At 38.9% G+C, this 17101-nt stretch overlaps 3 protein-coding genes across 3 annotated transcripts; all 3 read left to right on the top strand.

The window, feature by feature from the left end:
* The first annotated feature begins 429 nt into the window (after positions 1 to 429).
* Positions 430 to 5865, top strand: isca1 (iron-sulfur cluster assembly 1). The gene is made up of 4 exons (XM_026188344.2): positions 430 to 584; positions 2336 to 2389; positions 4036 to 4141; positions 4830 to 5865. Exons 1-4 carry the CDS (start codon positions 504 to 506, stop codon positions 4976 to 4978), a joined length of 390 nt encoding a protein of 129 aa, XP_026044129.1. The 5' UTR covers positions 430 to 503; the 3' UTR covers positions 4979 to 5865.
* Positions 5866 to 5917: 52 nt separating this feature from the next.
* Positions 5918 to 10467, top strand: LOC113034054 (uncharacterized). The gene is made up of 5 exons (XM_026188343.2): positions 5918 to 6057; positions 6150 to 6210; positions 6594 to 7038; positions 7603 to 9254; positions 9566 to 10467. The coding sequence occupies exons 2-4, from the start codon at positions 6163 to 6165 to the stop codon at positions 7767 to 7769; spliced, it is 660 nt and encodes a 219-aa protein (XP_026044128.1). The 5' UTR covers positions 5918 to 6057; positions 6150 to 6162; the 3' UTR covers positions 7770 to 9254; positions 9566 to 10467.
* Positions 9593 to 15518, top strand: kiss1rb (KISS1 receptor b). Its single transcript, XM_080309188.1, has 6 exons — positions 9593 to 9730; positions 13302 to 13528; positions 13985 to 14030; positions 14089 to 14283; positions 14379 to 14519; positions 15282 to 15518. The coding sequence occupies exons 1-6, from the start codon at positions 9593 to 9595 to the stop codon at positions 15516 to 15518; spliced, it is 984 nt and encodes a 327-aa protein (XP_080165314.1).
* Positions 15519 to 17101: the final 1583 nt, after the last annotated feature.

A 17101-nucleotide genomic window follows, 5' to 3' on the forward strand; every position in this document is an offset into this window, starting at 1 on the left:
ATATGAAGCAGTAATGCCAGGAGTCTTCAAAATGTGTTAGATCATATACTGCAAATCCTGCAGGTGTCACCAAAGCTGAAATAGTTTAAAACGATGAAAGAATTTCCCTTTTTTCCCTTTTTGTGTAGTACCACCACCCCCCCCCCCCCCCCACCCCCCCACAACTTAAGTTCTAGAAAATCTAGTAAGCCTGGAAAACCAAGCTGTTTGACGGTACAAATAACTATTTAATAACAATGGGTGTAAATAATAAGGTGAAAATTGTCCACGCATGAGCACCGCCGCAGAAGTACGTATTACCTATGGATTTTACACAAGGTGTCTGTAAGAGAAGGTTGCATAACAGTGACATCCTGTCATTTTAACCCCTAAGCCTGTTTGCAGCCACAACTGTCCGTCGCAATAGTAGCCAATCAGATGGACGGATATTTCTTTGGGGGCGTTTGCTAAGTTTTTATACGCTTGCGCAATCCTATGTTGTGATTTCTACAGTTGCGAGCAACATGTCTGCATCCGTGGTGCGAGCGACCGTTCGAGCGGTCAGCAAAAGAAAGATACTGGCCACAAAAGCGGCGTTGACACTGGTATGTTAATAATTTTTTGGTTATACATGCATGTGAAGCACTTTATGTGCTGTGAGTACATAGTGCTCGAATAAGGCTGGGGTTAACGGCTGCGTCCGGTATGATGTTAGTTGTGTAAGTTGGCTAAGCTAGCTAATCATCTGTTACACGCAGATCAACTTAATATCAACTTTTCTTGACCCTTATTGTAACGCTGCACTTTTTCATGTTGCGTTGACATTCACAATATTTAGAGTAAACACTGTGGCGGTTCTGCAAGCACGACGTTGGGCTCAGCTAGATGCTAACGCTGATAAGTGGCTAGTCAAGACGCCTTTTGTTAGTGTGCTGCTGAAGTTTCTGTACCTTGACGTTCGTAATATCAAGCAGAGTCACCATTTCAAGTCATACGGTATAAAGTTAAGCTTCTTTTGGGATTTAGAAAAAAAAGTGTCTGGCCTTATTATGTTGTGGATTATGGAGTAAAAGTTGTAACAGGTTTGATTGCAGCCTCAGGTTTGATTATTGAGGCTCGCAAAGAGTTGGCAGCATCGCCAGTGAATAAAAACCACCCCGAATCATATCCCGTATCAGTCCTAAAGAACAGTGGACACATTTCCCATAAGCCAAATGGTAACACTGGTTCGTTTGCTGTGTAAACTCTACATGCTCAGAAAATAGATGGGTCGAGTCTGGTTTCACTGTTTTTGGCCAATAAACTTTAAGTAGTTAACAAATTTTATATTACTTGTAAAATTATTATTTTGAAGTAGTTTTCAAAATAATTGCAATTTTATAGCTATTTAGCTCATGTTCTGGTTTTTGCTTGCATTATATACTGTAACCAAAATCCCCCCAAAGCGGAGGGTGGGTTCCCAGACTAGGTAATTGTACATAAATGTATGACAAATTTAAAGTACCTAGTGTGATATTTAATGTTAATGTAAATAAAATTCTGAGAGTGCACTTGGCGTGTAGTAAGCTCTCAGTACAGGCCAGAGTCATTACTTGTTTTTGTGGGTGGGATGAATATGCTCAGCTATTGGTGTTTCAGCTGATGAGCTCTAGTAACAGTGCTGTTGCAAGATAATGTACTTGCATGGTGGTTTCTGCTGATAACATTAGTGTACTGAAGTGTACTTAAAATAGTGGGACATCCTTCAGTAATGCAATTGCAAATGGTGCCTTACATAAGGGGACTGCCGTTACCCACAAAACCCACTGATAAAGACTGACAAGGAAGTCTGATGTAAGGGAACCTTTGAGATGTGGGCATCCTTGAGTTACTACCACTGCTCTTTACTGTATACATTACTATGGCACGATGAGTTATTTTTAACCTTGTGCTGGTGTGGTAATAAATACACCAGCACAATAAATACACCTATAAGTACATAACTTTGTATTTTAAAAGAACTCTGGGTTGTGACACAGCAACACATGCAGATGATCACAATTTAATGGCGTACAGAAATTGGTATTTTGTGTCACAAATGCCTCCACATTAGAACTCACACACTGGCATTGATACTTTCAGCAACTACTGCTACAGCTGAGGTTGCAGAAGTTCTGGTTATTTTATGACACTGCTGTCCTTTTGGGGGGGGGGGGGGGGGGGTAAAGAGTGGATTTTATTTCAACAGCAGCTAAACATTATTTTTCTCTGTTGTTTTTAGAAACAATCCTTTGCCAAATGAATTGTTTGCATCTGAATGCAGTGTAAATTGTAGCTGATGCCAGTAACATTTTAACCTTCTATTGCCTCCTTTTAGACTCCAGCAGCAGTGAGCAAGATCAGATTGTTGTTGCAGGACAGACCAGAATATGTAAGTAATGAATATGGCCAATAAAACATCATCCAATTAAGAAGACAAAGCTTCTTTATACATTGATTAAAAGTGTTCCTTTATTATAGCACCAAATAAAATAAAATTCTGTCATATTGATCTAGTCAGTTAGGTAGCAGACAGGGTTGTTAATCAGTTTCAGCTGCTTTGGTGTTAATGAAATTAACAGCAGGTGCACTAGAAGAGCAACAATGAGGCGACTTCCAAATCAGGAATAGTTTTATAGGTGGAGTCCACTGACATTTTTTTCCCCCTCCCGTGTTTTCTGACAATTTTTCACTACTTTTGCATTTGACTAGGGTTAGTGTCACTAGTGGGGAGGTGATGAGGATATACCTGGACCCTCCAGAGGTTGCACAGGTAGTTAAACTCCTCCAGGATGGCACATTAATGTATGCCATTGCAGTGTCTCCCAGCACAGTCTCAAGAGGATTGATAAGATTCTAGGAGAGCTGGACGGGGCCTTAAAAAGTTCTTAACTCATTAGCAATGTGGGTATCTGCTCCTTTGTGCAAGGAGGAACAGATTGAGCATGGCCACAACCCTACAAAATGAGGCCACTGATGTCAATGTCTCTGATCAAACCATCAGAAACAGACTTCATGAGGGTGGACCCAACATCGTCTGTTGGGCGCTGTGCACACTGATTGGCATTTGCAACAGAATAGGAATGCATACCCAATTCCACCCGTGCTTTTCAGTATGTTCATTGAACATATGTACTGATGTAAAAGGGTTTGAGGAAACCATGGAGAGCATTATGCTGCTTTTTTAGCATGTCCGGTTTGGCAGTCAGTTAGTGATTGTCTGGGGAGGCACATCCATCCTAGACTGTCCAGGAGCTCAGTGATGCCCTGTCCAGATCTGGGATAAGATCCCCGGGAGCCTGGCGCGACGTTGTCAAGCATGCATACAAGCTTGCGGGGGCAATACAAACTACTGAGCAGCATTTTGAGTTGCTGCAATGAAATTTCAGCCAAATGGGCTACCCTGCCGCATAACTTTTACACTTTGATATTCAGGGTGTCTTTGAATTCAGTCTTCTGTAGGTTGCTGATTTTCATATCCATCATGTTGTGTGAAATTCTTTTCTTCCTAACACCGCACACAATCCATATCAGTATAGATACACCCCCATCACTAAATGAGCTTTGTCTGTATGGATTAAACAGCAACATGTTCACCTTATTTTTTCATTTGCTAAAGTTTCCTTCTTTTTTTTTAATGAATCATTTGACTTGAAATTAAATTTAAAAATGTTATAAGGAATATCTGTGGGGAGTAGACTACTAATGTCAGCAAATTGGTTTTTGAATTACAGCTCAAACTGTCAGTTATTTAATTAAAACAGGGACATTCAAGCATTCAGAGTGAGCTTTGCCTCTGTAGAAAGTATTATTGCTACCATTAAATTCACAGGAACAAAAGAAGCATTTTGAGATATGAGTAGTGTCAAGACGGTTTACTAATTAAACTGCAACATTTTACTGAGAAGTATAATAATGTTTAAAAATAAAACTATGAAGATGTATTTTTTTTCTTGTATCATTCATCCTTCCTTTAGTGCATATATTACAAAAAATAGGGGGGGGAAGTCTGTTAACATATATCTGGTTCTCCATCAGATTGGTTTGAAGGTTGGGGTGAGAACACGTGGGTGTAATGGGCTGACTTACACACTGGACTACACCAAGGAGAAAGAAAAGTCTGACGAGGAAGTAGTACAGGATGGTAAGCTTTGTTTTATAATGAATCCAAGCTGAGAAAGGACTTTGTTGTAAGACTGATTGTGTTTGCCACACTAGGTTCTTGGGTAAGGTAATTGATTGAAAAAGTTTAAGGTTTTTATGTGTTTCCAGGTTCAGCAAGTGCAATTTTTAAAATGTTCCAGGATTAAAAATAAGATAAAAAAAAAAAAACCAAAACTAAATTTAGATGATCTCACATTGAGCTCCCATTTATCTTCTTGGACCCCTCTCGACTCCTTTCAGCATAGTTTGGTTTGTAAGTCTCTCAATGAAAGTCCCATTTTGACCACTTGTACTGTGCACACTCCAATTTCACCACGTACAACTTCTGTTTCAAACCAATCCAAATTTGGTGTGAATAATCATCACACAGACTGTGGTGCATGGCAGCAACTCAGTCATTTACAAAGGATTTATTTTTTCTTTTAGCCATATTAACCTGGGTTAATCTGGTTAACATCAACTCCACAGCTTTCCTTCTTGAGATGCAGGGAAATCTACATTAGGTTAAGTTGAGCATTTTCAGAAGACCATTTCTGTAACATTATCACAGATTGTACTATTTGTGTTTCACTGCCTGTAAACAATCCAACCCTAAACTTCTTAGATAGGGGCCGACCATAAGGCTGTAACCTGATAGTAGTGATGACATTGTTCTGACCTTTTTTCAGGTGTAAGAGTGTTTATAGCGAAGAAGGCCCAGCTGACCCTTCTGGGAACTGAGATGGACTTTGTGGAGTCAAAGCTGTCTAGTGAATTTGTCTTCAACAACCCTAACATCAAAGGCACATGTGGTTGTGGAGAAAGCTTCAACATATGAGCACTATGGAGCCTCAGTCCCCCTTCCCTGCTCCAGACCCTGTCTCACTGATAAAGACTGACAAGGAAGTCTGATGTAAGGGAACCTTTGAGATGTGGGCATCCTTGAGTTACTACCACTGCTCTCCTGCAAACCACTCGTGCATATGTAGTCATGAAATCCATGTATGCATATTGATGCTTAGAAGATTGTAATGCAATTGATGTAGTCAGAACCATCTTGACAAAAACGATTTTTAGGTTCAGATACCTCTGATGTAGACAACTGTTTATACTCGGCTCTGCAACTTTAAAAAAAAAAATCTCTTAGGACCTCAAAAGAAATGACTTTTTAGGTTAAAGCTATGTTATTTCATAAATTCAGTCAGGTCCTGCCATGGCTTGTGTGAGGAGAAAATGATACATGTCCTGAGAACATGTTCACTAAAGCTGAGATCAGATGGGATTTACACTGTTAAACAAAAGGATGACGCATGATGTTTCAACGTTTGAATCTGTCCTCCAAAACTTGCAGAAAGCCAACAATCAGCTGTTTGACAAACACGCCTTTAAGGTGTGCTATTATCCAGGGTCATGTACCAGTAGTATGCAGAAGTGGAAGAGCTTGAGTGTCTTGAAACTGTTTTATCAGTTTGTAAAAGCTTTTTGAAAAGTATGTATTTATCTCTGTGTGTAAATAACTAAGATTTTAAATCCCTTGAACAACAACAATATACGCACAAAAAAACCCGCACAAAATATGCATCCCTCAAGTGAAACATGAGGTTTCTGTTTTTTCTTTTTGCTTGATGAAAGCCAGGATTTTGTTTGTATAGATGCTCTTAAGATTTGTAACCTGTGCAATATGTCAGTGTATATATGAAAGAAGATTAAATGGATCACACCGCAGCCTGTGCTTCATGTTCTGTTTGCATGTAGGACTCTGACCACCTGTTACTGTCAGAATCATCACAGTTGTCATGGAGATGTGATTCTGTGTCACTGCTGTGCCACAGAGTCCAGTTACTTGAGCCTGCTGCCCACCTGCCTTTGGCCTTTTTTTGCCTACATTTTGTAGCCAGGCTGGAGACAGAGAGGGAGGTACTGTCATTGTGAAAGATTCAACTCTATTTTAGAGCTTTAACAGTGAAATGATGCAATTTCAGTTCACTTTATTGTTGCTTATATTGTAGGTGTTCTACAGTCATGGACAGTCAAAACAAGGATGGCAGCAGAGAGTCTTATGAGCTCAAGGTATTAAAAATCAGTATGTGTAGAAAGATTGCCTTTTTATCTAGTTCTAGTTTCCCCTGATTTCTCTGAGGTGTTTCCCAAACACCAGCATCAGTCCATGATTTTTCATTAACCATTGCCAAATCTAAATGGTCCTAGTCTTAAGTGTTACTTAAAATAACATGAACACTGAAAGAATTTCTGAAACTCATCAGGAAACAACTGCTCTTTGTCAGAAAGACTCAAGAACAGCTCCCAGTAAAGTTCTACATCACAAATGAATTGGAACAGTAGCTGGGCTAGGCTCTAGCTATGGGTCATGAATGATGGCTGAAATATTTCATTGCCTTGTGCATTTTTTTTTGTGAAACCCCTCATGTACCAGTGTCTTCTGTGTGTCTTAGATTTCAGAGTTATTAAAGGGTTTAGCTGAGAGGAAAACATCACCCAATGAGAGCATTCATGCTAACATCAGCCTCTCCATCACAGAGCCAGGAACTTCTTACAACCATGGGAACTTCAGATCTAGAGCTGTCCTCCCTAAAAAACTCTGTCAGCTGTCCACGTGTCAGTATGAGAGGCAAGATCATCTGAGAGAAAGCTTCAGTGCTCCGGTACTCGTTCTTGCCTGCATCCCTGCATCTCAGGCGGGACAAAAGCAACCCACGTTATCATTCCCAGATCCAGTCCTCTTTGCACACCTGGTGGAAAAATCAGAGATCTTTGCCTCTGACTCAGAACAGCTTGAAAAGCAAGAGATATATCCGTACATCCTAGGAGTGCAGGCTTGGAGGAAACGGGAGCAACGTGAACCACAATGTCTGCTGCCTAAACAGTTTCCCCAAACTGGTCAGTAAACAGTTGTAGCTGCAACTGTCACATGTAGGTTAGGGTGAACTAGGCTGAACAAGTTCACTGCTCTTAACTGCTCTAAGGTTGAATAGTAGCCATGGCTATTATGCAGTTACAGCTTAGTTAAGTGTGTTATATATCAGTATTAGTTGGGTGGACATCTAGATTTTGAGTATTCCATTTTTTAATGAAAAACTGCAGGAGAGCAGTTTTTATAACTTTCCATACACTGACATACATTTGGTTAGCCACAAACCTAGGCAAAGATGCATACTTTATTGAAACTGACAAAAGAATATCTAAGATCTGAAAACTAGTTTCTCATGGATTTTTCATGAGCAAATATTTGTTGAAAATCATAATAAATGATAATAAATGTGAGATGTTAAAATGTTTGTAAATTCCCAGTGAGATTAAGAATGGGAGATGATTCACATGATGGAACTCCAGACTTATCAAAAAATTGGAAAATTTTTTAATAAAAATTGGAAATATTTTGATACATATAATTACTAGATCAGCGATAGATCCTTCACTGACTGTTGCTTCATCCTGGTTCAGGGACAACCAACAAATGGTTCTTCAAGGATTTACTGGACCTCCAGAGGAAGCTGTTTTTGGGTGCCTCAAAGAAATCTGGAGCCCTGAGGAAATCTCAGACACCTTGGAAAACTTCACACCACCAGTCAGAATGTTCTTCTTTAATGCTTAGGAAAGTTCAAGACTGACAGAAGAAATAAACTGCAAATGAAACTAGCACTAACACTCAGTGGCAGAGTGGTCATTGAGGCAAGAAATGTATAATTACGTGTCAGAATGGTACCATGTTCCATAAAGCATTCTGAGACTTGAAAAGCATAGTCCTAATAATATGAAATATCCACTAAAATCATTATTAGATATGCAGGGAATAAAGTTAGATATTTTTTTCACCCAAAAAGTAAAAATAAAATATGCAGATTTATAAAGACATCTCAGCACAAACATGTTTCTTATTGTTTCATGCAAAAATAATTTTTAAGTGTTTAGTGGCCAGGTTAATATGTCAAACAACAAAAACAGACATGGATTATATACTCAAATGCATCTTTTTCTGTGTATGACATTGTGAAACTGGCAAGGTTTACTTGTTACTTTTCAGCCAAGGCTTCAAAGGTTCTAATGAGAGCTCCAATAACAGTTAATTGTACCGGAGGTGGCGAGAGATCAAGCTGTGCAGATCTTGTGTAAAGTGGCGTACCTCAGCATTGTCTCCCTGTTTACCTTCCTCAAGAGTGGCTTCTTAATACTCACCTGTCACCTGAGAATGTTTCTGGGTCTTTTTGTTTTTTTGTTGTTGTTTTTTTAGCCCTGCTTCTTTTTGTCCTCCATTTGTCCGTTATTTTAAGCACAGTACACACCACACCAATATATGCCACATTTTTAGCTAATAGTTCTTCAGGAATCAACTTTTTGGTGAATAAGTAATATTACACTGACTATCAATCTGTATTATCGTTTATGTTTTTGCAGATTTAACTAATGAATTGGAAACAAGTTATGTACTTTTACAGTAGGCTGCTAATAACAAAGAACCTAAAGATACAATTTAAAACTGTACTTATCTATTGTATGTAGAAGCAAATTACTTTTTTCATCCATTTTTATATATTTGAATGATTCATAGGTCAGTGTTTAGTGGTTTGAAAACATTAGTAATAAAAAGAAAACTGAAAATGGTCAGATTTATCAGCTTGACTGAAAATGTGTGGCAATATCTAAATAACATTTCTGAAAGACTTTCAGAAAGTTTGATAATGATAGATCCATTCTCTTCCACTTATCTGGACTCAACAGACTTGCTCATAAGACACAAATTTTGAGCATAGTGACTCTTTTCACTTGGCACAGAGGCAACAGCTTACTAACATTAACCTGACGAGGAAATAGAAACAATTTTAGCTTTTACAAGGTCACCCAGTCCTGGTTAATTACAGGTAATGATGTTGAGTCTCTCTCACTCTTACACACACACACACACACACACACACACACATAAATGACGCAAAGCAAAACAAATCGCCCATCATTTCCTACATGCCAACCCACCAGGTCTAGTGGTGTATAACAGTCTTTTCATGTCAGACCTGCAGAGAATCCATCGACAGCAGTGCTGCACCTTGGTTTAGAACGCAAAGAGAGGAGCACTGCCGAAGCAAATAAGCACATCACAGGTAAGAGAAGCTTATTGTTAAAAAAAAAATCACTAAATTTGCTTATATATTAGTTTATCTTTACTTGATGCCATACAGTCCTGTCCAATTATTTTCAGTTTTCTAAAAATAAATACAAATGTATAAAAGTATCTCAAATGTCAAAACATGTCATCTAATACTTTTGTTAAACCACCTAAATTGAAGCTGATAGTTTTCATTCACGTCTTGGTTATTTGATTTAAAATCTCTGTTGTCTTTGTTCTTTTGCGTTTCTTGCACTCTGCTTTTATATTGAGAATTATACACTGATATGTTTATATTTATTGCAGAAATATCATTGGCTTTGATGCGTGAAGATGATGGTGGAATCAGACTCTGATCACGGTCCAGAGTGTTTGTCTGTATGCAACAAGTCTGCAACTCTGACAGGCCAAGGGCCACCGGTGCTGGTTAATGCCTGGCTGGTCCCCACTTTCTTTGGCTTCATCATGCTGGTCGGTCTAGTTGGGAACTCTTTAGTGATCCATGTTATCACCAGAAGATGAAGACTGTTGCCAATTTCTTTATAGGTAAATATCTCTGAAACACTGCAGTTTTTAGAAAGAAGCTCTCATATGTTTGCTTGTTTTAACTGTTCCATGAAATGTTTTATTTTTTCAAATGTAAATAAAACAAAAATTTGTTTAACATATGATTGAATAAAAAAACAAAACAGTAACTCTGCTGTTCTGTCCCTTTGATTCCTTTAATTTAAATATTTACCATGAAAAGCCATTAACAATGAAATAAAAATAAATGCTAAGACATGTAAAAGACTTCTTCAGCAAGTGAGATACACTACACAGAAACTATGACAGGCTGGAAAAATGAGAGTGGCAACAGAATTGAAACAGAATATCAGTCACCATTAACTGTTCAACATTAATGATGTTAATGACTTCAACAGATGTTAATTCAAACACCATGTAAGTGTTCTGCAATAATAATATAATTGAAAAGTCCAGTGAGACATTAGCTCATTATACAAAGTACATCAGATAACTAATGTGCAGCTTCCAAATAATGCAAAAAAAAAAAAAAGAGAAAGAAAAATACTGAAAAAAAAAATACTTTTTTGAATTTACACTTATAAAAATAAAAAAAATTTTGCACTTTGATAGCTGGTACACAATATCAGTTTAATAATTGGCTAAAATTAAAATACTGCTAATAAAAAAGCACTGCCATAACATCCAGGTTAACATCAAATTAATAAAAATAATAAATAAGGCTGTCAAAGTTACATTAAAAATTCCTGGTTTATGTCCTTTGTGTTGCTCATGCAGTTGAAATTTCTGTGAAAGATAAGTCTTCCTTGACAGATTTTTCAAGTTTAAAAGTTCTTTACTTACACAAGCTGATGAGGAGCACAGCTTCATGCCTGTTAGTTCAACTTCCTTCTGTCTTTGAAAAATGCCCAGAATCACCACTGAATGAATACCCATAACTATCAGTTATGTAGCATAGCCATCCAGTCTCTTTGGCAATGGCATTACTATCTGTAGACATCCCCAACTTTCTAAGACACATCAGATGATTACACATGAGGCATCTGATTAAACTACATAAGTAAATCATAGCTGTAAATAAGGTTATACCACTTGAACCACTTGTTAAGAAACATCCTACCATATAACCCCCATTTGTGCAGCATAGCACGGCTCAATCAGCTTGTGGCACTGCTGTGTTTTTTTTAAAGCCTGGGTTGCTTTGATGGCAGCATTCGGCTCCTTTTTTGGGGTTGTATATTTTTCCCGTTCTTCCTGACAATACCCCATAGATCCTGTGAGGCCAGTTAGGCCAGGTCAGGCCAGTTATCTATCAAATCAAGCAGTAATAACATGGTCAGCATGTTATGTTATTAGATGTTTAGTACTGTGGGCAGGTGCTGCTCGAAAAGGAAAACTGGATCTCCATAATGCTTGTTAGCAGATCAAAGAATGAAATGTTCTTCTGGCTGAGACCAGCTACAACATCAGAAGACGACATAGCATGCTGAACACCTTGGTTTCTGGGCCTCTCTACTCTTCCTCCAGACTCTAGACCTTGATTTCCAAATAAAATGCCAAATTTACCTTCATCTGAAAAGAAGACTGTCACATTGAGCAAAGGTCTATTTAGTGCCCAGATAAGCTCCTCGATATTACAGGGAGTGCAGAATTATTAGGCAAGTTGTATTTTTGAGGAATAATTTTATTATTGAACAACAACCATGTTCTCAATGAACCCAAAAAACTCATTAATATCAAAGCTGAATGCTTTTGAAAGTAGTTTGTAGTTTGTTTTTAGTTTTAGCTATTTTAGGGGGATATCTGTGTGTGCAGGTGACTATTACTGTGCATAATTATTAGGCAACTTAACAAAAAACAAATATATACCCATTTCAATTATTTATTTTTACCAGTGACACCAATATAACATCTCCACATTCACAAATATACATTTCTGACATTCAAAAACAAATCAGCGACTAATATAGCCACCTTTCTTTGCAAGGACACTCAAAAGCCTGCCATCCATGGATTCTGTCTGTGTTTTGATCTGTTCACCATCAACATTGCGTGCAGCAGCAACCACAGCAACCAACAGTACACCTCTCTGTTCAGAGAGGTGTACTGTTTTCCCTCCTTGTAAATCTCACATTTGATGATGGACCACAGGTTCTCAATGGGGTTCAGATCAGGTGAACAAGGAGGCCATGTCATTAGTTTTTCTTCTTTTATACCCTTTCTTGCCAGCCACGCTGTGGAGTACTTGGACGCGTGTGATGGAGCATTGTCCTGCATGAAAATCATGTTTTTCTTGAAGGATGCAGACTTCTTCCTGTACCACCTTCTTCAAGGTGTCTTCCAGAAACTGGCAGTAGGACTGGGAGTTGAGCTTGACTCCATCCTCAACCCGAAAAGGCCCCACAAGCTCATCTTTGATGATACCAGCCCAAACCAGTACTCCACCTCCACCTTGCTGGCGTCTGAGTCGGACTGGAGCTCTCTGCCCTTTACCAATCCAGCCACGGGCCCATCCATCTGGCCCATCAAGACTCACTCTCATTTCATCAGTCCATAAAACCTTAGAAAAACCAGTCTTGAGATATTTCTTGGCCCAGTCTTGACGTTTCAGCTTGTGTGTCTTGTTCAGTGGTGGTCGTCTTTCAGCCTTTCTTACCTTGGCCATGTCTCTGAGTATTGCACACCGTGTGCTTTTGGACATTCCAGTGATGTTGCAGCTCTGAAATATGGCCAAACTGGTGGCAAGTGGCATCTTGGCAGCTGCACGCTTGACTTTTCTCAGTTCATGGGCAGTTATTTTGCGCCTTGGTTTTTCCACACGCTTCTTGCGGCCCTGTTGACTATTTTGAATGAAACGCTTGATTGTTCGATGATCACGCTTCAGAAGCTTTGCAATTTTGAGACTGCTGCATCCCTCTGCAAGATATCTCACTATTTTTGACTTTTCTGAGCCTGTCAAGTCCTTCTTTTGACCCATTTTGCCAAAGGAAAGGACGTTGCCTAATAATTATGCACACCTGATATAGGGTGTTGATGTCATTAGACCACACCCCTTCTCATTACAGAGATGCACATCACCTAATATGCTTAATTGGTAGTAGGCTTTCGAGCCTATACAGCTTGGAGTAAGACAACATGCATGAAGAGGATGATGTGGACAAAATACTCATTTGCCTAATAATTCTGCACTCCCTGTATGAACACAAATACTCAAAATTCCCAACACATTAATTGCATATATTTCTCGTAGTTTCACTTTCTACAAGATATAACACAATAAAATACACCAGACACCACAGATTTAAAAATGTTTTGTTGCACAGTGATAGTAACACCAAATCCACACTTTTAAGCTTAAACTTCAAAACTTACATTTTAACTACTGATTTTATCTGTTTTGATTTTTTTTTTACATACTGTTTTGTTTGTTTGTTATTTAGTTAGTTAGTTTGTTTGCTTGTTTTAATCAATTTTAAATCATGCTTTTTATTTGTTTTTGTTTCTAATGTCTCTGTAAAGCACTTTGAACCACCTTGTTGTTGAATTGTGCTATACAAATAAACTTGCCTTGCCTTGCCTAGTAACAGACATACCTTGTGTTCCTGGTTTTCAGGTGACTGCACAGGCGACATGTGTCACTCTGTCAGCAATGAGTGTCGACTGCTGCTACGTGACTTTGTACCCTCTGCAATCTCTGAGACATCGGACGCCTCGGAGGGCTCTGGCCATCTCCCTGTCTATCTGAATAGGTATCATACAAACATACCATGCACACATGTGCACCCACATCACAAATAGGACTCTAGTTATTTAATCCATGAATTTAATGGACAATTAATTATCCAATAATTGATGTGTGCTTGTTTTTCTGTCTATAAACACCATTCTCAAAAAGTTTTTAATTAATTCTGATAAAACTTTGTCAAAAAGTTTTATAATTTAGGACCCCAAAACATCTTATAGGATAGAAAAGAATGAAAATATACTACGGGAAAGAGATGACCTATTATCCATTATCTTCTCCTATATAAGGTTTGTGTAATCAAAACAAACATCTGCTACACTTATAGGATTTTACTTGGATTACAAACATCTTAAAGTACATTTCAAAGAACAAATACAACAAAATGAATATACACAAAATGCAGTACTGTTCCCTCAAAGGTAAATCCTGTCCAGAGAGTGAGCTGCCTTCCCGAAGGTTTGCACTTCTCTGAGTGCTTCTTGTTATTTTTTATTTGCCACAGTATAAGAAGGAAAACTACATGCCATGTCCCCTCTTCTGTCCATCCCTGTCGCTGGAGGTGGGATACTGCTGGTTCGGTCCTCAGACATACTGCAATGATGTTTTTCCCTCTGCCCATCTCCAGAGAGCTTTCACCATCTACAGCTTTCTAGCTGTCTACCTCTTACCCCTGCTTACCATCACTGTGTGTTATGCCATCATGCTCAAGCGGATGGGCCAGCCCAACATGAATCCCATTGGCAGTGGCTACCAAGTAGGAAATTATTTATTTTTCACATATTAAATCCACAGAGAATTTCAAATATTCCTTTTAATTACAAAGACTTGGCAATGCCTCCTTTAATCCAGTTAAATCGTGCAGTACCAGTATGGGCGCGAGTCTCTCGCATGGTGGTGGTGATGGTGTCTCTATTCCTCGTCTGTTGGGAGCCGATCCAGGTTTGCATCCTCCTGCAAGCTTTTGGCCTCCAGAGTTACATCCTATATAAGGTGATCTCTTTTATTACTGATTAGATGGTCATCGTTTCATTTTTGTTTTATATGTAACACCAGCTCAATACAATAAATGCAAAATCAATATCCTACAGTATTAAAAAGAAAACCCAAACAACCAGCTGTCAAGCAGGGTGATGGGGAGGAAGAGCTCCCTTTTAACAGGAAGACCGCAATTTTTTTTATTGTTGTCAAGGTTTTGGGAAAACTACAACTACAAAACTATTACTCAGATGTTTGGTTATCCCATTGAAGTTTGTTGTTGTGAAAATATCTAGCAAGAAATGACAAGAAGATCCAGATGTAGGGAAGTTTGCAAAACCCCTAACAGGTGTCATCGCTGGTGCAGCTAACCCTTGGCTCCTCGCTAGAACCTCAGAACAAAGTCAAATACACCCAGAATTTACTTTTTTTTTCTCAGGATCTATGTCTATCAAATGCCAGGGGTGGGGAGTGCTAGGGAGTGTCATTTTCAGGGTGTCACTAGGTGAGTATACAGTCTTAGTGTAGCTCTTAAAGGTGTGACAGTGAACAAAAGTACTGTGATGACAGAAACCGATGCTGTCGCTTTAAAAACAGCGACAGCGTTCGATTATTTTCATCTGCCACAGGTTTCTTCCTGTTAAGACGGAGTTTTTCCTTCCAATAGTCCAACATTATTGTAGGTTCTTTACAATATTAAGCACCTTGAGCTGACTGGTGTTGTGATTTGAATTGAAAAACTTGAAAATCGAGTGCGCCTTAATTTTGCATTCACAGCTGAAGATTTGGGGTCACTGCATGTCTTGCTCCAACTCCTCTGTAAACCCGTTTGTGTATGCTTTCACGGGCAACAACTTTAGAAAGGCTTTCAAGTATGCCTTCCCTGCCCTTTTGCTGTGGCGCTCAAGAGGGAGAGTCAGAGTGGGAAACACAGACGCAGAGGAAGGAGTAGAGACGGATCATCAGGCACCCAAAGGAGAAGCAGAGATGCACTTTCTTTCATCTGGCCCCTAAAGGCCATGCTGAGCATTTGGACACGGTGCACTCATTGTTTATTTATACTTTCTCCTGAGATGAGAGCAGTCTGATCACTGTAGTGTATGTTTGCTTGGACATGCACACACCCACACACACACACTGAAACATTGTATAATTCCATGTGATCTCTAAAAAGGGACAAACCGGTCAAGCGAGTCTCGTGTGTTTCACGAGCTGCTGAAATACAATTATCTCTGTCACGCTTTTCTAAGTTACGGTTAAATTAATGCTGTCAGCCTGACTGCTAGAGCTTCTGGTTTTACCTTTGTTACAACTTCGTAGAAAAAAACCCAAACTGTGCCAACAGCAACTGCAATGGACTATTTCCATTTGATAGAAAATTGTCTTGCTGAATCTTTGGTAACACAACACTCTGTGCAATACTGTGCAGTAAACACTCAAACTGACTCAATTTAGTCTGTTGTGCTTACATTTTCAAACGTTTGTTTACTTTCATCTCATCTTTTTTAAAAATGCTCATGTTCACACTTCCACCTTTGACTGTGGGAAATGTTGTTATTTTGAGGACAAATATATAACAAATACATATCAGTCTGCGTTTGAGTTTGGTTAGGATTAAGAAGAGATCAAAGTTTAGATTCAAATAGTGAAAACCGTGTCTTTTTTGTCAATTGTGTGTGACAAGGTGGTACAGTGTGCAGCTACTGGTGAGAGTGACTTCAGACGAAGGGCATTTACGTCTTTACGTCCATCCTTACAGAGAGCAGACACTGTGGGATGTTCATTTTCTCTATCATTGCAGATATTAGACAGAATCAAATCTGAAGGAAAACACAATATGTTGCGTTTGTTTGCTCGGATATATTATATTTTGTTTTTTTTCCACGATGCTACCCTATGTAGTCTCTTTTGATGTTGACTTTTTGAGGAAGCAGCTGTGAGCGCATGTGACTTGTCTCCATTAAACCCCGTTAATATTCTGCTCTTCAGATGTTTTGCTGTTGTGGGGGGAAATAATCTGTTCAGTGGTATTTATAAGTGGAAAGTGTGTTTTTCTCCTTCTATAGTGTGCAGTTAGACACAATACATCAAAATAGGAAAAAAATAGAACGCTGAAACATAGTTCTATGAAAAGTAATCAGAAGCTATCAGGATAATAAGGAAACATTTGATCAAAATGTGTCTAAATGTTGAAACTCTTTCTTTCTTATCCAGGCACAGACACAATATGAGAGGTTCCATATAAGCTCTATGGGATGTTGTTATTCCTCCTCTTCTCAATGCCATAACTTTGCAGAATCAATTCATGCTGGCAAGCAATATTCCAAATTCCTGCAGCATTGATTAATTGATCATTGAATAAACAGGATACTGCGAAAGAGCAACCAGTGCTCTTCCTGCTATACGTGTAAAGTGCTTTCAAATTACTTGAGACTTGGAAGTTTTGCTCGCTCACATTTTCGGTGGCGTGACGGTGCACTCAGCCAGTCACGTGACAACGGGTCCTAGTTTGGGTCCTGGTGGTGCCTTCAAGTGCTGCCAAGTAAGTAAGTAACTTCGTTGGCGTGAACTGGTCAAAAAAAAAAAGAAAGGCAAGT

Source organism: Astatotilapia calliptera, chromosome 12, assembly GCF_964374335.1.
Source record: "Astatotilapia calliptera chromosome 12, fAstCal68.1, whole genome shotgun sequence".
Classification (NCBI taxonomy): domain Eukaryota; kingdom Metazoa; phylum Chordata; class Actinopteri; order Cichliformes; family Cichlidae; genus Astatotilapia; species Astatotilapia calliptera.

Excerpts from the sequence above, each read along its gene's own strand:
- isca1 (XM_026188344.2), top strand. The coding sequence starts at position 504 with ATGTCTGCATCCGTGGTGCGAGCGACCGTTCGAGCGGTCAGCAAAAGA. Across the intron at positions 585-2,335 it reads CAAAAGCGGCGTTGACACTG|ACTCCAGCAGCAGTGAGCAA; the intron begins GTATGTTAATAA and ends GCCTCCTTTTAG. Across the intron at positions 4,142-4,829 it reads CGAGGAAGTAGTACAGGATG|GTGTAAGAGTGTTTATAGCG; the intron begins GTAAGCTTTGTT and ends ACCTTTTTTCAG.
- LOC113034054 (XM_026188343.2), top strand. The coding sequence starts at position 6,163 with ATGGACAGTCAAAACAAGGATGGCAGCAGAGAGTCTTATGAGCTCAAG. Across the intron at positions 6,211-6,593 it reads GAGAGTCTTATGAGCTCAAG|ATTTCAGAGTTATTAAAGGG; the intron begins GTATTAAAAATC and ends TGTGTGTCTTAG. Across the intron at positions 7,039-7,602 it reads TAAACAGTTTCCCCAAACTG|GGACAACCAACAAATGGTTC; the intron begins GTCAGTAAACAG and ends ATCCTGGTTCAG.
- kiss1rb (XM_080309188.1), top strand. The coding sequence starts at position 9,593 with ATGATGGTGGAATCAGACTCTGATCACGGTCCAGAGTGTTTGTCTGTA. Across the intron at positions 9,731-13,301 it reads TCTTTGGCTTCATCATGCTG|AGCACTTTGAACCACCTTGT; the intron begins GTCGGTCTAGTT and ends ATGTCTCTGTAA. Across the intron at positions 14,520-15,281 it reads AGAGTTACATCCTATATAAG|CTGAAGATTTGGGGTCACTG; the intron begins GTGATCTCTTTT and ends TTGCATTCACAG.